The sequence below is a fragment of the Halichoerus grypus genome, chromosome 13 (genome assembly GCF_964656455.1).
Source record: "Halichoerus grypus chromosome 13, mHalGry1.hap1.1, whole genome shotgun sequence".
Taxonomy (NCBI): domain Eukaryota; kingdom Metazoa; phylum Chordata; class Mammalia; order Carnivora; family Phocidae; genus Halichoerus; species Halichoerus grypus.
Genome location: NC_135724.1, coordinates 19,553,808 through 19,579,330, shown reverse-complemented (window position 1 = coordinate 19,579,330; position 25,523 = coordinate 19,553,808). Strand labels below are relative to the sequence as shown.

Below are 25,523 nucleotides of genomic sequence, written 5' to 3'. Positions count from 1 at the left end.
GGACCTCCACATCTAGAGCTCTAGAGAATGGTCACTGCTTGAAAACCTCAATGATATTCTTCCTAATTACTTTCTTATCACGGAATTGTCGTTGTCCCAAATTCACACAAATGTGGCTTTGAGGAAGGTTGAAAATAAGATACACCTAGTATTTTTTTTAAAACATCATAGAAAGTCTTCACTGGAAGATGTCTTTTGAAAGGAGAGGGTAATGAAATCAAGGAATATATAGATTTCATTAAGTACTGTAAGAATTAAACAGTGACAGTATATTCTATTCAACAAAATCTGGGGAAGCGCCAGGCTGAGGATGCTATCCCACCACAATTTGACTTCTCCCTTTATTAAGTACAAAAATAAGTGCCATACTATGAAAAACATTTCTGCATTAGAAATGCTGAAGGAAATGCAACTATGTATTCTTGAGGGGTTTCTTCTCCCAAGAAACTACTTCTGTTAGGTAATAAATAATACACTGAACATAAAAGGTCCATGCTTTAGGAAGCTCAGTTTAGTTTATCTGTGAGAGAAGGTATATGTAAAGAAATCCACATAAATATCCAGAACACACACACACACTTTTTCAAAGGATGAGGCTCAATGCTAAGCAGGTTACCATATCAGGCCCAGCAGCAGACTCAGTATCTATGCCTTTCTAAAGTATTTATTTCTAAAAAGATTATGGGGTTTTGTTGGTATCTTGCAGTGTTCCCACTATTTTAACTTGGGGTCTCAGTTTTAAGAGTTTCAGAAAATATCTCCTTAATGATGAAACCATTTCAAGCACGGCCATAGATAAAGGAATAAATATTTCTGCCATTTAATGTTGAAAAGTTTTCCTGACGCTGCACTGGGAATATACTGCTTTTCTTATGGAAAGAAGCTCTAGGGCTATATCGATTTCTACACCATAGGCAGGTACATTTCAACATGAAACCTTATCAAGTACTCCTCAGTGTTAATTTAAATCAATTGTTTAGTCATTAATTGATTTTCTCCTTTCTCTTTACATGTCAAAAATATAAAGATGAATTGAATTCTTAATTGCTAGTGGTCATTAAAAACCCCTGAATGCTTTTTATAAGAAAAGAGAAGTTAATCCCAAGATTCTGGTGAAATGTCCATTTGGATACCAGGACTTCACTTTTTTTGGTGTCTCATAAATTATCTCAAAGCAATTTTAATTTTTTTTTAACGCACTCACTGTCTTGAACTATTGTATAAAACTTGCCTATGCTTCTAACACATATTTTTCGTTTCATATATTTCACAAGTGAGTTAAATGCCACAATCGAAAAATTATCGGGTCACATTTAAGAGCCTGCCAAAGGTCTGGTTTCAGAATTTCACTCTATGTAGTTCTTATATTTTTGAAAAAAATAATTTGATCTATGAAGAATCCAAATCCATGTAATAGCAAACCATATTCTGCCTGCATTGCACAAAAAGCAAGGCCCAAATATAATCTATACATTTTTAAGAAAGTGTTCATGCTGTTGCTAAAATGTGAATTGGCATATTCTACCCCAGCCTTTTCACAGGGAATCTTTATTGGTTTTAATGAAATTGCACATGCTAATTCTGAGGATGTTAGATGATTCATGTAGACACATGTGGTTTATTTAAAAACAATAACAGCAAAAAAAGGCCACAGAGTCAGGAGCCATGTGGCCCCTCTCCCCTCTGGAAACCACGCCCCCCCCCGCCCCGTTATTCAGAGTTCTAGCACACGCTGAACAGACCTGACTGAAGCTACTGTCCAGGCACCATGTCAGGCCCAGACTCTCCAGTGGGCCTAGAATCTACCAAAACTGGTTTTCCAGATGGGCTGTAATATGGATCTTTGAGCCCAGAAATCTCATCATGGGTTGGAGCAGCTGGGAACCGACATTGGAAGACCACTGGCTTTAAAATGGGACGTTTCAGAGTTCAAAATCTGGCTCTGAAGCTTACTTGGGTTGTGACCTCAGGCCTGCTTGCTTTACTTCTCTGGGCTTCATTTTCTTAATTATTAAATGAGGACGATAATAATCACCATACAGGTTCATACCAGTGCCTAATACTAAGTTCCCAGGCTTCCTCTAGTTAGAGCCCAGACGAACATTTAGAAACCCATTTGTTTTGAAACCCACTCATCAGTCACATCCGGGTTGTGGAAGGACAGGGGAGAAGCCAGACCCACTATCTCAATGACACTCCAGGGAGCAACTCTGAGCAGCACAGCTGCCTACCAGACTCCGTGGGTTGACCACTGGTGGTCAGCCTTGTGAGGTCTTTAAGAATAATTACTAGAATACAGAGGGGGCAATATGAGAATCTAGAGAAACTCCAGTGCTTAGGACAAGATTAATCTAACAACTAGGGATACAGATTGTCATAAGTTCTCAAATTTCAGCAAAAGAATACTAGAGTTTAGTTTGCAAGGAAACATACCTATAATTACCTCCTTCCCCTGCAATTAAAGCTTTTCTGACCTTTAGCCTGAGCTATAACTGTTCTTTTATCAATATATCTTACGAGATTTGAAGAATGCTTTAATGCTTCCAGTACCCTCCAGTACCATATTTAATACAAGCATTATTAACATCTATTTGGATATGTATGAAATACTTAAATTACCAGCGCTAAAATATGAACAATGAAAGGAAGCTTTTTGCAGAAGAATGTCAGCTATAAATGGAGATGGACTGATGGAGCTTTTTAAAAAAAAAATCACTAGTTCAAAAACCTCTAGTACAGGGAAGCATCATCAATGTACGCTAAAACCATCAGGTCAAAGACTATTGAGGAACTGGGATATTTGCCCAGTGCTAATGTATCAACACAAAGATTGTTTACTGATTGTAAAAAGGGAAAGGTTTCTTTACAATAGAAAGATCTGGGGGTCTCCACTTTCACCAAGTGATTAAAGTTAGCATCATCAATAGCAACATATCTTGACATTATATGCCTCCAGATGGAAAGCAATATGAAGGACATAGCATCATCTGTGAAATACTCAGGCCAAAAATGGGCAACATCTATATGAAGAAACCTTTCGACCTAATTTAACAAATTAAACAGCACCACAAAGAAGTAATCTGACAATTCTAGATGGGAGAATATTTTTTAAGACAACTGGCTTGATTTCTTTAAAGTAAATATCATTTTTAAAAAAAATTACAGGAATTGCTCTAGTTTAAAAGAAATCATAAAGAGACATAGAAACCAAATACCATGCATAAATGCAATGACAGAAAAAAAAAGCTATTGAGGACATTTTCATGGGGGGTACAATTTAAGAAATCTGAATACAGATAGGGTATTAGATTAGGAAGCTATTGTTATTTTCTTTGGGGGTGATAATAGTATTTCATTTCAATGGCTAAGTGTTTATAATTTTAAAAGACACATGCTGAAAAATCTAGGGGTGAAATCTGATTAGGTCTGTCACTTAAAAATGGTTCACTGAAAAATGTGTATATGTATTTATACACACATGAAGCAAATATAACAAATATTAACAACGGTTTAACTGGTGAGTATATGGCACTTTATTATTTTTTTCAACTTTTCTGAGTATTTGAAAATTTATACTATATAAGATTTCTATAACATTTGTTAATTAAATAAATGGAGCTTGATTGTCTCTGCTGATATCCAGAAAGCTGCTAGTGGGGGCATTGAAGGGAAAGTATGCAACAGCTTCTCTTTGTTTTTCTCCTTAGTACCTAACAGATCACTAGAGGGCCAATAAATATCTATTTACCAATACAAGGAAAGAATGGTTCCATTGTCCCCTTTGGCAAGCGTTGGGGTGGCTGTTGGGTGAGAGGTTGGCCCACAGCAATGTCCCCAAAACAAACAAGCTGGTGCCTGAAATGCTGCTTGGGGCAGAGTCACAATGCATATATGCAGCAAACTCAGGCCCTGTGAGGTCTGAAGTCGTCATGATTTTAAATACTCTGTCTCACTGTCCTCCCCGGCACACTCAGAAAGGATGGGGCTGGATTCTGACCTTTGGTTCCAATCACGTGCCCAGCAGAAACCCAGAACATAGAATTCCCTCATCACTTCCTTTCCGAACGTTCAGGCCTCGAACAGTGAGACCACCACCAGACTGGCAGTCAGCGCCCTGAAGGTGAGGGACGAGTGACTCTCCACTGGATGACCTCTATGTCCTTCCAGGGCCCGCACAGCACAGTAGAAGGGCAGACTTCCAAAGGACTTGCATTGAGAGAATATGATTTTCTCATTTTTGCAGGTATGAAAACTGTGCTAAATCTATGGTTCTCATACATTGCCATTTTCAGACTTTGCTCTCTCAAAATGATTCCTAAATGTGATGCGGGGGAAACAGGCATTACGGTATCACAGTCCTCACCCTGCTAGGCACAGAGTACACATAGCAAGATAAAGCCGATGAGGTCCCTGCCCTGTAGGAGTCTACAGAATCTTGGTGGAAACCAGCATTCAACAAACGTAAGTAATGGCAAATTCAAGAGGCACTATGAAGGAGACCCGAAGTGCTAAGGTGGGACATAGACACAACACAATACGTGGATGGAAGTAGGTCCTAGGAAGGATGCACTGGACCAAGACTGACCCACCGTCCACCGTGAACAAAGTGTAATGTCAAATTAAAAAAAAAAAAAAAAAAAGAGAGATGTAGTTCTGCTTCCACAAGACCTAAGTAGCCATTTTCTTAAGAAGGGACAAAGGATTTCATGCCTTCTTTGCTTATATCCTCTCCATTTTGACTTTAGATAAGGAAAAGTTAAAGGAGCCCAAAGTTTTAGAATTAAGTCACTTGTAATTCTTTGTATATTAAAAATAAAAATAATTAAAAGAAAAAATCAATTCTTCACTGTGTCATTCATTTTAGAACCAACTATAATGTTTTGAACCCAAAACAACAAGGTTTATGAGCAAATCCCATTTCATATAGAGAAGATCCATTTTCTATACAGTTTCAAAGTTTCTGGAATTTAACAAAAGTATCGAGATTAAGCCTAATTCTTAAATCCCGTCAGTTTTAAGATCTCAACATCAAATAACTTTATCAGCATAGTCCTATTTGATTACTTGCTGAGAAAGAGAAAGAATGTGGATGAGGTTAAAGCCTTGGACTTCACTAGAGAAAACAAGATATGGGCTGGGACATTCAGTTGCAGAATTTTGTGCAAAGACTTCAAGGCATCCTCCTGATTTTCAGTAAATCACTAAATATTCCCTGCCTTCTCAATGAAGTACATAGGAAGTATATTTCCATGTCTTGAATAATCAAATTAAGGCAAGAAGTCTAAAAGCTTTTTCAAGGTCAGTGGCAATACCAACTTTTGGACACGTCTTTAAAATAGAGTATAGTCCCATAGACCATACTAGGAAATCATCAAACCTAGTTGCACAGAACAATCACCAGGGGAATTGTCAGAAAAGCAAAGGCCCAACTCATAAGATTCTAATTTAATTGGTCTCAGATAGGGCCCAGTCTTCCATATAGTACACACACACCCACGCCCCCCCCCCACACCCCCGCACACACACCCCACACATCTTGCCCAGGAGATACTAATAATGAAACCACTGCTTTAGACCTGGGCTATATCCCAAAAAAAGAAAAGACAAACAATTCCTGATAATCAATCCTGAACTTCCATTTAAGGGGAAAACTTCTGCCTTAATAACAATCATTTGTGTTGACATCATCATCTCATTCAAAAACAGAAGATCTCAGCAAGATAAAAAAGTTTGCAATCGCCAAACATCCTCTTCAAAGCAGCAAAAGAGGCCAAAAGCAAATGACATTTTTTTCCTTTTGTCATCTGCAGTGATGCCCATTAGGTATTAGCTATTGGTTATCGTATTAAGGTTGGATCATCTTGCAAAAAACTTTATTTCCGCTCATTTTCATTTCTGTCAGACTTTCCATTATAAATTTTATTTTCTCTGCCAGTAAAAGTAGTATGAGGTTGCAATTTGGCAAGAACATTTTAAGCTTGGGTGTGATTTCCGTACCCCAATTTGATTTAAATTAGTTTTGCCATATTTAGTGAGAACTAAAAAAAAAAGTCCACTTGGCCGCTTTGCTTTGTCTATTGGTTCTTTTTCTATACAATTTCAAAAGTCTGAAAAAGTTACCATGCTTATTTCTGATAATTTTACGTGGAAATGCATTAATGAATTCATATTGTCCCATTACTATTTATATTGAAAACAACTTAATAAAGAACCTGCCAGCTTTTGTTGTTTGGTTAAAATATCTGCTTTTTAAAAAGCCACGTGTCTATCACTATTACTGTTAAATCCTCAAGAGAAACATAATGGATATATATAAATAATATATATATGTGTGTATATATATATGTATGTGTGTATATATATATATATACACACATACACACACACACACATATATATATTTAACCTGATGCATTTTTGAAATAACATACATTTCAGAATAATTATTTCTCCAGGACAGCGTTTTGCTACCTGTTGCTTACCACCACTATTTCTCAAACAAAAGGCTATTGGGACTGGAATAAGCATCTTCACATGTAACAGTGCTCATCCCTCTAAGTCCACAGGATACATTGTTATAATACGACAGATAAAGCTGCTTTTGGAACTCCTCAGGGCAGATCGTCCAAAGGATTTCCACCCAGCATTTCTAGAATGTAGTAAACAGGAGAAACAAAAGCTTCCTCTCCAGGAGAGCACTCACCTTGCCACACAGTGGGGAATCATTTCAGCTGTGATCTGCTACTTAGACTTGAAGCCCAAGATACCCGCGACTTTGCCTCTCTTTTTGGTTTGCATGGCTGGTGTTGGAGACAGGGATATCCCAAAAGCAATTCGGCACAAGAGAATCATTCACTGGAAGACACACTATGGTCTGCTCTATTCTCAAATTTCACGGAAAGCAGAAATTCATTATATGGGCACTTTTCCTCTCCAGCCCCTATTTTCTCAATCAGGGAATTTCCGAAATTTTGCTCTTTTATTTATCCTTACATGATCACACTGTTTATGGATACTGCTGAGACCATGCTAAGCACAGAGACAGTCGGTTCTTGCAAGACTCACAACCATGAAGCAGAAATAAGAGAGAGAGAAATCTCCACACTCCACAGCTACATTATGAAGACTTTTTAAGAAAAGCATATGCAGTCATACTCCGATACACAACAGAATTTTCCTGGCCCCGAATGTCTCAAAATGAGCCTCCCAAGGCCCAGAAATTCAGCCATCACACACCAGTCCATCCACCTCTACTCCACCCTCTGCCCCCTTCCACTTCTCACCTTGTGTTTGCCAAAAAAATAACTTCAGTTTCACCCGAGGGAAGTATTTCCCACAAACCGAGGGAGGGTCTGCGTCCCTGCACATACACAGACAGACTCACACGGTCTGGATGATGCTTTAACAAGTTAAGGGGCCTCGCGCTTACTCAGCAGAGGAAATCTTTGTGTCTGTGAGGAATCACGCCAATTCCTATTAGTAAGAAAGGATACAGGGGCGAGGAAGCCTATTCTCTCATTGACCAGAAAAAGAGGCCCAGCGAAAACAGAGACCTCTGCCATGACCATCTGCAAAAAGGAAGGATGTTGTCAACTTTCTTCTCCCCAAAACTCTAACGACCTCTGCCTTGACCCTCAGAAACCAGATACACAGGAACCGGCTCTTCTGCAGGAATTGGGAGCTTTACACTAGAGACTCGGCACTAAGAGGCTTGTCGCCCAAGCTATCTGCCCCGAACATTTGCACTCACATTCCAAAGATGTTTCCGTTGTGCTGGAATGGCTGTAAATTTCTTTCCTGCAGAATTCTTTCCAAACAAACTGCTATGAACTGTACTGTGCAGGCTGTGTCAGGAGCTCTTAACCAAGCACCGGTTCACCTCATTGCAACCAAGCTTTCAGATGCCGAATAGGACTGAAGGGGTGGCTGGGCCAGAGGAGGCAATTTTAAAAATGCAAATATATCCGGGGGGGGGGGAATAAAAAAAAATAAACCTCCACCAGAATTCCACCTCTAGTGACATATGACTGATACATAAAGGTGACATCCTTCACAGGCTCTTTTTAATTGCTAAAACTGTCTGCTTACATTTTCCAGGATATATGAAACAGGTTGTTTCAAAATTTCAAAATCGATTTTTTTTTCCCCCATATCATTAAAGAAAATGGGAGGGTGAGCGGGTTCGAGAGCAAGCATTCCCTTTCTAGCATAAGAAGAATGTACATTCAGTTTGGGTGAGGAATGAAACAGTAGAAAGCTTTGAATCTGAGAGAGGATTATTAAATTCTATCAAGAGTTCTCCCAAGTAAGAAACCAATGCACTTACAAAAAAGAAAGTCCAAATCCTAAGCAAAATAAAAGATCTTTAAACATACGATTAATACCGATTCTGAAGTTAAAAAGAAAGCATTTATACAAACTCGGCTGTCCTAAAACAAAGCTTATACTTTTGGTGATGGATAGTATTTTTAGAACTTAGCTTTCTCTGGAGAGTGCGGAGTATGCAAATGCAGAGCACACAGAGACACAAACACACACATGCTATACCTTTGTATTACACTGGCATTTTATTATTTAATTAAAGTACTCTTATTTTTCTAGCTCACGCATGCTTCCCTTGAGACGGCTTTGCTGTTAGCCTGCTGGCCTTGACTTCCAGCCAAAAACAATTCAGAAACAAAAAGGGACAACAAATCATATTTTCACAGACATTTTTATCCCTCAATACAACCCTGTTTTCACACAACATCATCCAGCCCCTATGAAAACTATAATTTAGGGCAATAACCACCCGAACCCAGGGTCTGACACATGGCTGCACGAAGTATTTCTAGTGTAAGAAATTCTTAAGTTCTTAATTGCAAATAAACTCTTTTGATAGAACCACTTTAACCGACATTGCTAGTTGGCAAACAGTGCCACTGGTACCGGCTGATGGATTAAAAAAGAAAAACAAACCAGTGAAGGCAGTTGTGATACGGCAGGGATCTAGAGAACGAGGGGTTGATTACTTCCAAGCTCTGTGCTATTTCATTACTTTCTAAAAGAGAGAGGCATCGGCAGACTTTCGGTGCATCTTAGTGCCATACTCAAAAATGCATCACCTAATTTACAAAACAAACCAATTTACCAGGCTCATTCTTTTCAACCCCTCCCCAAGCAAGATTCTCACTTACCTGGTGGCAACCCTGTAAGTTTGATTCTCTCCCATAAGATGAGTATGAGCCCCTTTCTGTTTTACCTGCCAAGAGAAACAACAAAAAAAGTGTAAATTATGCTTTTCCTTAAAAAAAAAAAAATCTCCAGGTAACAGACATCTACTTCTCTTCCCCGATGTTTACATACGTAAAGTAGGCACTACTCTCAATGTATGCAAGCAAGAGAGGGAATAGCACTTCCTCACTCTGGCTATGATAAACTGGAAAAAAAATATCCTTCATTCCTATTCTTAGCCAAACTGCTCCACACTTCCAAAAACTGTCATTCCAATGGCCTCCACTTTCTCTAACAAACAAATTGTCAGCCCTTATTTTCACTTTCTTTCTCTCGCAAAATTTAAACAATTTCATTTTTATTTACACAGCAGGCAAATTATCTATGTAATGACCCTAGTCTAGTAATTCCCATTGATTATATTGACACTTAATGGTGAGGCCAAAGCTAATCAATCAAGGCTCTCCAGATGGTGAAAATAGCAAAGAAACTACTCAAAATTCTGAGACACTCTCTCTCTCTTTTTTTAAACTCCCTTTCCCAGGGGTACACCCCATCATGATCAAGACGATGATAGAATTTACATTGGGGAAAGGGGGCTTTTGCAAAATCGTCCCCTCTGAACCCAAGTTCAGACTCTACCAATGGACCCAGTGGAACAAGGAATAATGGACTGTCCATGTCTCGTGCCAATGCTAACAACTCAGTTTTTATCTGTAGATGGCTCTACAGAGATATATAGAGCCTCAGGTGCTATTTGGCCACATCTAAGGATAAAATCAAAGCTGCTCATTTGTTTTTGTTTTTTTTTTAGAAGTATGTTTAGCCATAATAATCTGTAAGGGAGACAATGAAGCCACATTACAAGAGATCTAAGCAGTAGAATTTAGTGACATGTGAAGAGTTGTTATAGAAAATTGATCCATACTAGGACATCAAAAAGGACTAGTGGCATGACCAAGTACCCAGAAGACAAACCCCACCCCACCCCACCCAAGATGGAGGGGATACTTCTCTCTTCAAGACTAGAGCTGAGAGGGATGTAGCACTTTACCCAGGACTCTACTCTTCTTCTTTCCAATGGGGAGATTCAAAACTAGTATTCTGAGAGAGGGAATTGAAATTCTTCTAAAGTTTATGACCCCCAAGTTTTCCTCCCTCCACTCCACTTAAAATAAATGTTAAAAGTAACGGCAGTCATTTTTTATCTTTTGGTTCAATGACAATGCTATTAGAGTCTACCTTCCTGACACCACACAAAGAATGGATCTTTAATAAATCTTCTATCTTGTCAAAAGTGTACCTGGTACTGAAGTCACTGTATACATAAAATGGAAGGTGATTTTCAAAGAAAGCCAAACCTGAATCTTAAAATTAACCCTCTCTCCCTCAGTATTAACTTTTCTACTGGCTTCAGTGAATCTTGGGTTTAAGAAAACACTCCCCCCTGCTCCCCCATTTTTGGTACAGTGTTCAGTGCAAAGTAGAAAATCAATGCCCATATCAGTTTCAATTCCAATGAAACAGGATACCATCTCATAGACTGTCAGTCTTGAAAGATCTAAGAGAATAACTTCCATTGTATGAGGATTTTACATTAAAGCAAAGACGCATTTACCCGTTTCAGAAGCATAAATGGTCATATACACATATTTACTCTTCTGTGTAAGTCCACTGTAGGCTACTTATACCCTTTAACTTCCCTTTCTAAATATTACTAAGAGAGAAACTTGACCTTTATGAGCTATCAAATGATGTACGTCCTTCCTCAAGTTCTTGCATCTAAAAAGCTTTAATACAACTACCACATAGTTCCCTTTGACATCATGTTCACTTTTTTAACTGCCAGAAAAGCAGGTGGAGAGGTAGGGAGGCAGGCAGACAGACAGACAGAAAGATAGATGGATAAAGCAGAATTTACTCTGAACCCAACCCCTGACTTCCTAGGAAATTGAACATCTAGTGTCCTGTTTGGGTAATTTCCAAAAATTGGATTGCAAAATACAGTAAGAAGGAAGAAGGGTTATCTATTTTTTTCTCTAGAAGGAATTACTGAAGCTATCCCCTATAGAATCTCACCACCTGGCATTATCTCCCAACCCGACACCAGCACATAGACCTGGAGAGATGCATTTTCCTACCAGGATTTGTCTCACTTCATATATATAAGTTGGGGCTATTCCTCCTGTTATTTTAAAGCTAGAAGGTCAGTGCAAATAATAAGGGAGAGAGAAAAGGAGAGAGAGAATATGAATGAAAATAAATGGGAGAGAAAGGAGAGAAATCAAGAGAGAAGGAGTGGAATGAAAAGAGCAAAGGGGTAGGAAGGAAGGGAGAGAAGAGAATATGAATTCATGCCACACAGAGTCCCCAAAGTACCCTTGGCTACATAGACCCGGCATTCTTTACTATCATATCAGATACAGACTGCTTAATCTTAATTTTGCTTGTTAAAAAATATTTATCCAGATACAAAAATAAACCCACTGCAAATTACAAGTTGTCAGGGTTAAAAATCTACTCCTGTTTGTGTGGGGGAGGATAAGAGACCAGCATAGACATGAATCATTCTCAGTAATTTGAGTGTTTCCATGACATCAATGGGCACGCGTCCAGGACTCTGTCGAAGTCTGCGAGGTACCGAAGAGGCGACACAGCCAGCAGGAGGCTGGGAGGGGCACTTTTTTTTAGGGTTTTTTTTTTTTTTTTAGGATTATGCTCCTTGTAAAGATTTCATCTGTAGCATCCACTTTTACCATCAAATAGATCGCTCCAGAGATCCTGAGCGAACACATTTCATTCTGATAGTGTAAGCCTTTAACTTTATTACATCTTTTTGTTTCCAAATTCAACTATAAATCTGCCCTCAGAGCCCAAACCCCTGTTTGGGAGCAAAATAATCCAGGGCTGTGGATAAACCCAAACACCTTCTCAAACATACGAGACCCATTCCCATCGTTTGCTAATGGCAAACCACAGCCATTTTACAATGACATCTCAGTTTCTAAAACACACACACACACACACACACACGTGTATCTTTTGTGTAAACTGCCCATTAAAAATTAGCTATGGTTTTGATGTCGATTTTCTGCTTAAAATTCCCTGCAACATTTGTTTCAGATAATAAAATGTTCAAGAGCGCTGATAACATGTTTGGGGAGGATTCTTAAGTGACTATCTGTGCTCCTGAACACAAAAGCCCCTCAATATCTGCGTTTACTCTATGTCAGGCGTGGATTTTTGTCACTTAGACCAACTGGCTGGCGCGGACAGCTTCTTTCCTCCTTTCTCCATTCTTCGACACCCACCTCCCCCCATCCCCACAACCGCAACGGAGCTTTGAAAGAGCGAAAAACCCCATTTTCCCAATATTTAAAAGAGATAGCAGTGATGAACAAACCCGGCACGTTCACTGCGGAATTTTCGAGACGACCCTCCAGTACTAGAATGCGACAGCCGCTGCGGATATTTTTTGGCACAAAGACAATGGTGGCAGTGCCAAGCCCCATGGCTAAAACTACTCAAAAGAGGCATAAGGGTAGCATTAATCGCTCAAGTCTTTTACTGCATGGAGTACTGTTGTCCATATTTTAGAAACTAAGAGTACCCGTTAGTAACATTTGTTGTATGCCCATAAAGGGGTGTGTGGGGGGGATTCTGAAATACATACCAGAAACCAATCTTGTCAGGCATTTGATTCATTTTTATACCTAAAAGGACCAAATGTTAAATTTTGCTGCTGGTGATGATTTGCCTTGCATGAAGTGAATGATGTGACCTAATGGAGCACATTGAAGGCTGAATGAAAGCTATAGAGACGATTTCATATAAACTAAGTCGACATATTGGCTAAACAACTTTCTTCTGCAAAAATGATGTATACAAGGAACATGTAATACTATGTCACAATTTTTTAAATTAAGCAAGAAAAACGCTGTAAATGAGCAGACACAACTTCCGTCAATCAATCCTTCTGGAGACAAAGGAGATCAACACGCAGCCCCTTCTCCAGAACAAGTCAGCATCTACAGTAAGCAAACAACCCAGAAAGTCAACACGTGTTTTGACCAAATCGAACCCATCAGCTGCTAAAAACCTATGTTTAAATTTGACTATTAAAAATGGCCGCAACTGATAATCAATAAAGGATTCCCTTCCCTCTTCTGTTGCCCTTGAAAAACTAATCTAAGCAAAAAATATAAGCTGCTTCCAATTTTTTTTTAGATTTTTGTTGATCTAGTCAGTAATCCTTTATCTTGCTGCCCCGGGAAGGAGAAGGGGGGGGGGATGTTTTTTGTTTGGGGGCAGTGTTGTTAAGAAATGTCTATATAATTCCAAATTTAGTACTTTTATATTCTTGTATCATTTACTATTTGACTTCTAATTTTTTCTTTCAGTATATCCATGGTATCCTATTGTAAGAGAATGCCCAGGGAAGCGAATGAGAATGAAAATATTACTTGAAGAGAAAAATGATCTCATAAACCCATTCATTCACAGGGATACATCCAAGAAGTATCAGCTCTGGTCGATGACTACACCTGAACAGTTCTAATGCACGTGGAAACAGACAAGAACAACTTATTGATACTATGATTTCTGCAGATAAGCTGTGACATAGAAGACCGTGCTGGTGGTTGACCAGCAGGGTGATAACAAGGTCATGTTTGGGTTTCTAGCCTTTCATTCTTAAAAGGTCACTTTTAAAATTATATATAAATGGTAGGTATCTCACCCACCACTGAAAAAGAGGCACCTGTACCAGGGGAACATATCATCCCATGAAAAGCCTTAATGAAAACTTATCTGATGCTTCAGGACAAACCAGGCAAGGCTGCTTCCCTGTTAATCCTCACTCTGGGGACTGAAGAATGAGCCTTTTGTTCCCTGGCATCAGACTAGGAACTCATAACCATGTTCGGATCAGAATAAATCTCTGTCCCTGTCCCTAACCCCAACCCATCCCTGGTTACCCTATTAATGAGTATTGTGATTATGATGATGATAGTGGTGATGATTCTGCATACTGAAAAGACTATTTTATTAAATAATGACTGAAATATTTGGTGGTTCTGAAAATACACATGAGGTTATTATTTATAGTCCGTTCATCTTTCCCATGCTCACTTTTCCCTCCTTTGCCCAAATGAGAATAGCTGAGTCCTGGCCATGTATTGTTGCCCATTATGCAAAGGGCTTGTGTAGACTGATTTATTCAATCTGCACAACAACCCTGGGAGGCAGGTAATATAAACACCCATTTTGTAGATGAGGAAACTGAGATACAGAAAATTGCCCAAGACTACACAGGCAGTGTGTGACCTAACCAGGATTCAAACCCTGGCACTTTGATTCCCAAGGCTGTGCTCTTAGCACTACTCTGTGCTGCTGGTATTTAAATGCTGAAAAAAAAAATCTATAAATAAGCAAGAAGCCCAATACTGAAGACTCAAATCCCAGAGCTCAAAACACTCATGAATTTGATATGAAATTAATGAAAGTGTCTTATAGGTGGTGATAATTTACATTTACATGGTGTTTTATCCCTAAAAGGTCTCTTGGTACTTTAGAGCTATGCAAATGATGTACACCAAAACCCATGACGTCGTACAGTAAGCCGCAACCATCTCCACATTAACTTGAAGCAACTAATCAACAAGAACATGGCAGTGGGCTGCATCTCTACACATTCCCTGTGTGAAGAGTATGACTTCGTATTAAGATGCACAGAGAAGAGTGGAAGAAAAAATATCATTATAATATGGGACAAAGCAGCATCGCTCACAAGGGTCTTCTCTGAAATAATAACCCCACAACAGGCTCCCCAAAACAAAAGGAAGGCTAATTTAAAGGGCCTAGGAAATGTTACACTCTATCTATATCCCTCCCTCAGAAATGTACATTATATCTTAACATGTTAAAGCCCCTGACAAGTCCTGCAGTGAAGACATTTAATTTAGCTTAATACTATCTTTCCTAAACTTATGTGAATACACATACCTGCCCCATATCTTTTTGTCTCTTAATACAAGTCATGAGGAACTTCGGGAGCTACTATTATTTAAAAAACAAAAAACAAAAAACCCTACCACTAAGAATGTATTAGGTTAATATATGTTTGTAATTTCCTGTGAAACAAATAATGTAAGCTTGTTTCAAATAATGTAATCATGTTTTATTTTAATTAAATTGATCTAAAGTTATTGTTCATTATTGATGATGTTTCTTTGTAGATACACCTTTGTTATTCTGACTAGCTGGTCAACTTTGCCCCAGATCCTTGTTTGGTGGTGAGAGCCTACCTTTGCAAGAAATCAGAAGTTGACCTTATTCTTCTGATTTCTACAATTCAAAGAGCATTGGTTCTCTCCTACAGAATCTTGCTGTACCAGGACAACTCGGTCTTCAATCCATAGGCATTCAAAAATCCAAATTTAATAAATTTTATGCTAAAAGGATTACAACTCAATTCCAGCAGATAAACTAGTCATTCCACAGCCTAGAAAATTCTCTTCCTCCCCTTCTTCCTAAATTGAGACCAGAAAGAAAAGCGGGGGGAAATGTGAGTAGGCGCATAGTTTGTAGCAAAGGATAATGGGAAATAGGGAGCTAGCCATCTCCCCAGAAAAGACTAGCATCAGTCTTCTCTTTCACTGATGTGCTTAAGCCATAAAAATAGAATACTCAGTGATGATCTATAGCTCCGATCCTGGAAAATTATGAGTTTTGGCTGCATTTCGTCACTGATTCACCTCATCTCGTCTAGACACTGTGCTGCCTTCAAAACAGTGGGTGGACTAAAATTCCAGATATGCCGACTATCCTGAGGCACCACCACCAGAACTCTTCCCTTTGGGAGACTGCCTATGGTGCAGAACCTATACTGAATTTTCCTTAAAGCATTCACATTTGTAAAGCACTGTATGGTATGCAAAGGAATTTAACTTACATATTTAAGACAACACACCCTAAGAACTCCTTAAGTGGGCATTTTAAGCTCTATTTTTATAAATGAGGTCACTAAAATGAAGAAAGAACAACTGACTTATAGGAGTAGAAGAAGTTATATAGGTATCAAGAGATGAAGCTAGAATATAAACTTCCAATTCCAGTACCAAAGCCCCTGTAGACTCTTTTTGGAGTGTTCAAAATGTAATGTCCGTATCTAGTCTGGTAACAAAGATTATTCCACCTGTCTTCTTCCCAATGTGCACCACAACCCCTCCCCCCCTCACATCATTTTAACTCAGTTTGTAAGGCATAAAGGAATGGATAAAAAGGTTAGAAATGATAGGCATTTTGAGTGACCATCCTCTGGTACACCAAAAAGTACTTTCTAAATGCAAAATAAAAAGTACGCCTTAGATTATGCCACATGCCCTAGACAACAGCCAAAATATTCCCCTCACTCGGTGTCATGCTCAGGAGAAGTGCACACATTATCAAATTAAAGCACACGAATTTTATGCTTTATTTTCCAAATGCAGGAAAATCTTTCATTGAAAATAACGCTAATTCCACAGAGTGTGCAATTAATCAACATAATCACGGGGATAACTTAGCTGTTTGGGGAGGTGTGTCAAATAACTCTTTAAGGCCACTAAAGTGCCACTTCAGTCACCAGAATAATGATTTTCTGAATCAGCAATTTGTACAAGGGTCCCCTGGAGACCTGAAGGACTAAGGGCAACCCCGAAATCACTCAACTTACTTCTAATGAGTAACTTACCACTGGCTTTATATGAATAAGATCTTAATAGTTCTGCCGACCCTGTTTCACATTGTTATCACAGTTTGTGCGTGATGACTGGCTATAATCAAACCACAGCAATTAAGGACTTGTGTGCCCTCTGAAGAAACAACATAAGCATTTGAAAGCTTATTTTTTATTTGAAGAAACATAATAGTTTTTATATAAAAACAAAGAAAGGTCAATCTTGCAATATACACTAAAGGCATCAAAGCAAGCAGAGAGAAATATTTTCGCTAGATTTGTAGGAGGAAAGGAAGACACAGGATGGGTGTGGAGAAAAGCAATCCCCCAAATTCTGTTCTGTGGCTAAGAAACCTTGATGGTCATGAGACCGGTTAGGGAGATGCTTCTTACAACAGATTCCTGGCTTCTTTACCCCAGGGTATTTGCATTCAGTGGAGTAGGATCTGGCATTCTAATGTTGTTGTTGTTGTTGTTTTTTAATAAAATTCTACTGGTTAGTTCAACAAGTCAGGGATAACAGTAACCAATTTAAGTGACAGGCATAGCCTCTAAGGTTACATCAGATGGAACTCCAATAAACCTGGTGGCCTGGTGGATAGCAACAACAACAAAAAAATAGATTACTACCCAATCCAACCCATTTAAATGGATTTTTAAAAACAAATAATTGTTGATCTCCAAGGCCCCTTCTGAGTTCTATTTCAGAAACCTTTTTCTGTCAGCATACTTGGCCTTTAAATTTGTTCATCTCCACTAATGAAGACTGGTTGTTTCAAAGAAATTAGTCTCCCATTACCAAGTATTTTCATTCCCCTAATAAATGACAGAGTTCCCAGACATGAGAGTTCCAGAGGTAAAAGGTCGCTCCTCTTCTATCAGACCCACTGGCCACTGCTCTGCAAGTATCCCTTTCCCCATTCTATCCCAAGACAGAAACCACCTATACACTCCACGGTCAACCTCTAGTTAACATAGTTTTTAAAAGGGCCCTTCGGCCCATGTATTTCCCCTTCCATGCTCTACTGAAGACAGTCCATACAAAGGGAGAAAATGTGGTCCTTTGATTCCCCTGGAGGAGATCCATGACATTTCTGGTCAGAGGCAGTAGAAAGATCATATGAATAAAGACTCTGCTGCCTGGCTAATTTTTAATTTATCAGCAAAATTTAAGAAAATCTAGAGCTACGTTTCACCATAAAAATCACTTTTAACAATAAATTATTTGCTGCCCATTGAGCTGATGTTCTAACAGAGTCTTACTAGTATTATATGTAAAAAATAATACTGACCAGACTCTGAGTAAGCCACAGTGGGACAGCAAACAGAGGAAATGTTTTGGTATTATGTTTGTTATAGGATCCATAAAGGAAAATTACATATTTTAGCATCATGTCATGTAGGCAATGGTCTCAGTTTTCAAGCTAAGTTTACAACTAACAAAAATATAACAAGTATCATCTCTCAAAGGAACCACAAGTACATTTGATATGATACTCAAGACTGAGCAAAAGTAAGACGGATGGAAATCTCATGAAGACTTAAATATAGTTTAGACATGTGTATAATATACACAAGCATTATACTTACATATATACAAATATACATAAGTAACATTTAAACATTTTTTAAGTTCTTTTCATTTAAGTAATCCCTACACCCAACGTGGGGCTCAAACTCTCGACCCTAAGATCAAAAGTTGCATGCTCTTCCTACTGAGCCAGCCAGACGCCCCCATTTTAAACCCCAGACAGAAGATAATGCAAGTGTCATTCATTTATATATGTAAGACAAGTGATATATTAGATGACCATTTCTTCAGCCTTAGCACTGAATTATAATTGGTCTCTATTCCCTAAACATCCATCACTGAGAAGCTGGGGTGGGGGGAATAGCCCAAAATTCAAAATACATTTCAAAGCATCCATAGAGCAGACAAAGAATGAGAAGACTGCTAATTCTTGAACCTGATCAACTTTAAGAGACCAGGCCCACCACAACCAAAGTGGAAGGCAAACAGGACCAAACTCCTCAGAGTCCAACTCCCCTGTGACACGAGTCACAGCTAAAGGAAGATGAGGGTTCACAGATAAAATTACACGAGCCACTGAGTCCCACACTATGATGTTTAAGGAAAGCCTCCCAATGACTGAATACATGAGCATGACTACAACAAGAGAGGAAGGCGGGGGGCACAGGAAGGAAGAGGAGAGGCCGTGGGAAGGATGGTCAAGGAGAAGAAGGGAGGAAGGACAAGGGGAGTAGTCAGAATACTGACCTCATATGACCAAAATAGGCAAGAAAATAAAGTACATTACAAGGAATAGATGTTTACAGACAGCAATTTTCAGTTCGGAAACTTGCAAAAATGATCGTCTGAATAGTTGTAAAAGAGGTCCAAAAACCATGAACTACGGAAATAAATATCTGTTGGTGCCTCTGTGTACCCCGTGATGGCTGCTGGTACATCAACAGTGGACACTGTTCTCAAGAGGTAAGGATTTAGACGGTTGAAATGCAAGGGAGCAAACCCAACAGTGTACATCAGTAAGAGGTGAACGGGTGTACTGAAAAGCACAGAGGAGGAGAATGCCTAATAGAACCTCATCATGGTAACAGATGGCAACAGCAGAGATGTGTATTTGAGATTCCATGCAAGATGCCATTATAACTCAGTTAGGGGCAACTTGGTATTTGTTAGAAAGCAGTTCATAGTTACTTGACATATTAAATAAATCAGAGATACTTGTATCGTTTATTCAAAACAAAATTTAAGGTAACTTTCCAACTTCCTAAAATTGGAAAGACAGGAAACTGGAAAAAACTTAGATGACATTTTCCCCCTTCCTTAACTCTAAACTCTTTGATCAGTCCATATTTTAGGGAGCTGGCTGGGATATTTTGAAGTCATTTGCTTACAAATCAGAGAAATTTACAATACAAGACAAAAGGGACCATCGGTGATTTGCTTCTTTAACATCCCACACTCTACAAACAATAACCGAAAGAAGCAAAACCAAACAAAAAGAGGTTCCACTTAAACTACCATTCTCAATGTCTGCCCGGGAGGATAGCTTCATTTGGTCTGCAAGGAAGCCAAAAATGCCTTTATAAAACATTGCGATGTTAATAGATAGTCATTTTCCTCCACAAGACAAGTGACAACTCTTGATGCTATGAGAGAGTTTTCTCCTAGGGATTATCGGCCACATCCATTACCTACAAGGAGTCATATGGCAAAATTTCAATGATTTTTCTTTTTGAAGTCCATTCCCAACTTAGTCCCAACAAGAATTCTTCTTAAGTGTAATCAGACCAGGAGAAACTATGAAAGCAATGAAAATACAATCAATGGTAAGATGAAATCAACCACTTAAAAATTCAAGACTGGTATATACTCTACATGTTATTTGAACTATCGAGTCTATTTAGCAAAATCAATCAAACAAACCCCCAAAATTTATTTTCAAACGGAAACAAATTAGCTGTCATTCTCAGTATTAACCTACAACTTTATAATCACTACAAATATATGATTATTTTTATAAAAATGCAAAAACAAAACACACCAAAAAAACCCAACCCTGGAAAGTGAAAGAAATGAAGAACCCCTCACACCAGTCGATTCCAATCTGAGCAGCCAGCAGAGGGCGCACATGCCCCGACAAGAGCTGGCTGTGGCCAGGCACCACCCAAACTCACTTAGCACTAAGCCTGACCAAAATTTGAATACAGGGAGTGGGGGAGAAGGGGGGAGAAAGAATCATCCCGTCAGTGGCATTAATGAAACAAGTGTGCTCACTTTAGGATCAGTGGGAAATATACACAAGTACACTTTATTATTAAATGCTGACTTTAGCAGATTTCTTAGCTGCTTCATGGGAAGTTGTCCATTAAAAAGATACAATTCTTTGTATGGAAGTGTTGTTATATCAGTTTTCAAGGTCACTGCAGTTTTTTATAGTTCTATATTAAGAATTATCTATAATACATGAATTTGTGGAATAACATATATATTAAATTTCTAACACACAAACACTTGTTTTGGTGAGTATATTAAATTAACTTTTATAAATAGTCTCTTTTAGTATATTTCCATGTGTCATATACAAATATACTAATGAATTTTTGTAACCCTGGAGCAATCAAAAATATGTATCATTTTATGGTTAAATGAGATACATAAGTTACTTATTTTTCCACTTGTTTGTGCTTGATTGATTATTTGGGTCTCTGTATTATAGTATTTGGGGTTACAGGGGCGCCTGGGTGGCTCAGTCGGTTAAGCATCCGCCTTTAGCTCAGGTCATGATCCCAGGGTCCTGGGATAGAGTCCCGGTTTGGGCTCCCTGCTCAGCGGGGAGCCTGCTTCTCCCCCTCCCTCTGCTGCTCCCCCTGCTTGTGCTTTCTCTCTCTCTCAAATGAATAAATAAAATCTTTTTAAAAATGTATAATATTTGGGGTTACAGCAGATTTTACTAGAGGAATACCTGACAGCTATGTATGAACACGTACGTATAGAAAGGGCACTGTTTATTCTTTTAAGGAAGTTTTCCTATAAATGCAAAAGCCACAAACTCCTCCTAGAGTTTTCTAAGCTTGTGATTTCAGAAACAATATCACGACTTGAAAAAAAAAAAAAAATGAATTACCTCATGAAAGCACCAAATTAAAATCGACATCAAATACTATATTTTTTACATTTACATATAAAAATTAAATAATCCATAGAATGTTCAATGTCTAATTTCGAATAGATTGGAATAAACGGAAGGTGTGCATTTAAGTTTCAAGATGGAAAGCTTGGTAGGATAATTAACAGCCACTTGTCCATCCACCTAAATGATCATTTCAACCTCACATCTCCTCACCAAACAGAAACAATGAAGCCATGTAACATCTCCATAAGGTGATTTTTTTTTTCTTAAGCATTCTCGGTAGATTTGAGAGTTGAACTTAATTTACAGCATCTACAAACCAGGTGGTTTAGGTTACATGGAGGTCATGATAAATAATACTTATCTTTCGGCTGATGTGCCTACACCATTTCTGCATAAGTTAAAATGACGATGTTTTATTATTCCTAAGCACTCGATTCTGAAATGTTTGCACAATCTGTTAAGTCCAGGCAAATTTAAACGATTTTGACATGCAGCCTGCTAAGGCCAGTGACGGGGATAATGCCTCTTTACGTGGGTAAAATTTTGTGACATATAGGTCACTCTCTTAAGGGGAATCAACTGTGTGTCTCTTCTTTGCATTTCCACCACAATCCTTCATCCTGCAGCCTGGAGCTGAGAGTGAGATGCAAGAAAGGAGCCGAGTGCTCAAAGCAAAAATCTGCTTCCAGGACAATCCATTATATCTGACAAGTTAAATGTTCCATGGTAGGCCATATGGCACGAGAGCAGGCCCGACGATGGGAGAGGGGAACTCGGCAAATGCATCACAATTAAGGAGTTTGGCTACAGACTTTACTTTGAATTACTTTTTTTTTTATTAAATTTTAAATGCTGCCCCCCCAATTTTTAACTGAATCCCTTTTATGAGACAATTTCTAAAGAAGTTCCACAATATCTTTTCCGTCTTGTGACTGTGGGTACTGAAATCTAAAGGCTAAGGTACACATGGCTCTTTTTATCAAATGGAGTTTCAAAGGGGACGACCTGTAGCCTCATTTAAAAAAAATTCAAGACAAATAATAAGTAGGCTCTATCTGTTCACCAGACTAGAATATGCAAATGAAATTGGTCATTAGATTGGGACATTTGAGTGAAACTGATAGGACATTAATGTAATTCGGTTTCCATTCTTAAGTCTAAAAAAATCTTAAAAGCCATATAGACATAACTGGTATGTCCCTGTTTCTTCCATGGTTTACTTAATAGTTATCAGATTAACAAATTCACCGAAGACTTCCTCAGTTGAATTTAGCTCTTAGCAGGCCACCAGAAAGGAACTCTGCATTGCTAATACCACGCCTCAGAGACAAGTCTTATAAGCTCTCTAAGACATTCCTTAAAACCAGGTGGTCCATGGTAATAAATACTGGTTGTTAGAAACAACATCATGTAAATAATATCTGGACTATGACCAAGGTGTGCATGTATTACATTAAAGGAGAGGAACATGACATGACCAAAATAGTATCATTACACCGCGTATACCACCATTCATTATGTCACTCTTTTAAAGTAAAGAAAACAAATGTTCTTATTTCTCCTGAAGAATTCTCAAGAAGAGAACTGGACACACACTAAAAACTGAACACGCTTTCCAGAGAAGTGTCCAAATGCAGCTGGTCTAGTGTCTAATAGTAAGCTTACACCCTCAGTTCCTGGGGATAACACATTCTTAAGGAAATTTTTATATAATTTGATATTTATATATGTATATAGGCATACATATATACAAATGATAATGGGTAGGTTCTTCTAAACAATAACAATTATCGTTCAAGTACTCACACTGGTTTGCAAACATGAAATTCATGACGATTGAGAGAAACACGTATGCATCTTTCCGAAAGAGAAGACGCTAAGACTAATTTCCCTAAACTATTTTCACTCTCCATTTCTCCAGAGGGTCACTATTTCCCTCCAATGTACCCACTTCTGCCTTAATTAAGAATAACATTATTTCAAAGAGCATATCCAGATACTTTATAAAAATGGGTCATTTTTCTTCACGTGTAAAATTAGTAACACATTTTCTGGTGGTCCCAAAGTTAATATTTGTTAATAATCTAATATAATCTCATATTTGCAGCTCTCTTGTTTTTGAACATGAGACAGTTCACTGAGTTATGAAGATGGCATGTGGATTATGAATTGGTCATTTGCATTAAAATCAATTGTTATAGCTCTTTGTTTTTATCAAGTGCTTTGACATAACCTTCATCATAATCCTGCTAGGTAGGTATCATAACTATTATCATTAATACTTTCATTCAATATGTAAGAAAAAAGGAGATTCAGAGAGGTTAATGTATTTGCCTTAGGGCACACAGCTATGCAACGGAGCCAAATCTGACCAAGCCTACTTCTGATGTCAGCATTTTATCACCATGCCATACCATATACTTCATGAAGTACAAGTATTAAAAAGATTTAAGCAAGTGTTACTTAGGAATGCAAATATATATTATATATTTTTATTTCATATTGAGGAAAAGTAGCCAAATATTCTGGTATTACAATAATGCCCCATTTGAAAAAGGCATCAGGATCCTATGCCTGGGTTTTCTAGGAGGAATGATCACATACTCAACACACAATTACATATGAACACACTCACACACATACACACACTTGCTAGATGTAGCCATGTACGCCTCAGCACCAACAGAGTGCATTGGGCCGTTGTGTACTGTAGATCCTATTTCTGTGTATCCAGACCCACATTTTTATTACTAATTAAAATGTCCAGATGGTAAAATAACACCTGATCTGAGGGGCTTTTAAGTACAGTAATTGTCAACGCTCAACTCCTACATTGTTAACAAATTGGAAAAACTGGCCTGCACTGAGTTTTATATGTACTGTTTCCAAACCAAAAGTGAAATGCAGTTAAAACTTTAATAATTTGAACACAAAAATGCCCACAGGATACTCTTTACCAAGAAAAAAGAAAAAGGAGAAAGATCTGCCATTCAAATCATTACTATTGAGAGAAAGTCTGTGAACTCCAACAGAACCGAACTTCATATCATAGCTATACAGTTGTGTTTTATGGGGGAAAAATACATAATAGGGGAAAAAATGAGGTTAGAGCTAGCTGTTCAATAGCCATTCAATTCTATCATTTCATGAGGCCCTTCTCTGCACCTTTTGTATTATGGGTTCACTAAATAAAAACCAATTAATTTTTAAATGTATTTGTGTCTCTTTTTCTTCTTGTTTTTTGGGTTTTTTTTTTTTTTTTTTTGCATTTTTATGCCACATACAGGTACAGACCTTAATCATAACACCAAAACATTTATTATCTCATCTGCTGTTTAAAAATACAAATTCTGGGATGACCCCTGAAATTCAGGCTAGACCTTCCTTCATGAATAATATACTTGGGTAAATGACAAATGCTTTTAAAATGTTTTAGCAAGTTACTTCCTAATCCTAAATGGATTCTTCTTTTTTTCTCAAGCAAACATTTTTGCAAATATTTAGGCTGCTTTGATACGCAAATGTTCTTCCAAACATTTCCCCCAGCCAGCCACTGAAATCTCTCCACAGACCCCAACCAATGGGAAAGTTTGCAAGGGAAATATGAGAAACAACTGGATAAGAACACTGCCAGGAACCCTGGCTTCACTGGCCACAAACTCATGTTGATTTTGTTGCAATACCTGAAAGGAGACCTTGGGATATTTTAGTGAAACTACTTTAAAATTCTCAGTCATGGGGCTGTAACTCCCATTGACTGAAGCAAGAGTTTCTGGGGAGGGTAAAACTGATCACCCACAGGTTTCTTATTTCAGAGTTCAATAACTCCAGTAAATGTGGTTTGCTGCTGGACAGTGAAAATCTCATCACTTAAAAAAGAAAATACCCACAGGAATTAACATGTGCAAAACAGGAAACAGAAAAAAAAAAAA

General features: G+C 38.2%; 1 protein-coding gene across 18 annotated transcripts in view; it reads right to left on the bottom strand.

Moving 5' to 3' along the window:
- TCF4 (transcription factor 4) overlaps positions 1-25,523 on the bottom strand; it is a 349,462-nt gene that overhangs the window by 166,932 nt on the left and 157,007 nt on the right. For 15 of the 18 annotated variants that reach the window (XM_078060267.1, XM_078060269.1, XM_078060268.1 and 12 more), the window contains one exon: positions 9,177-9,241. In XM_078060267.1, the coding sequence (XP_077916393.1) occupies positions 9,177-9,241 (65 nt within the window). Of the gene's footprint in view, positions 1-7,283; positions 7,409-7,750; positions 7,894-9,176; positions 9,242-9,345; positions 9,365-25,523 lie in introns of those variants that run through there. The other 3 variants (XM_078060272.1, XM_078060274.1, XM_078060275.1) reach the window with 3 other exon arrangements.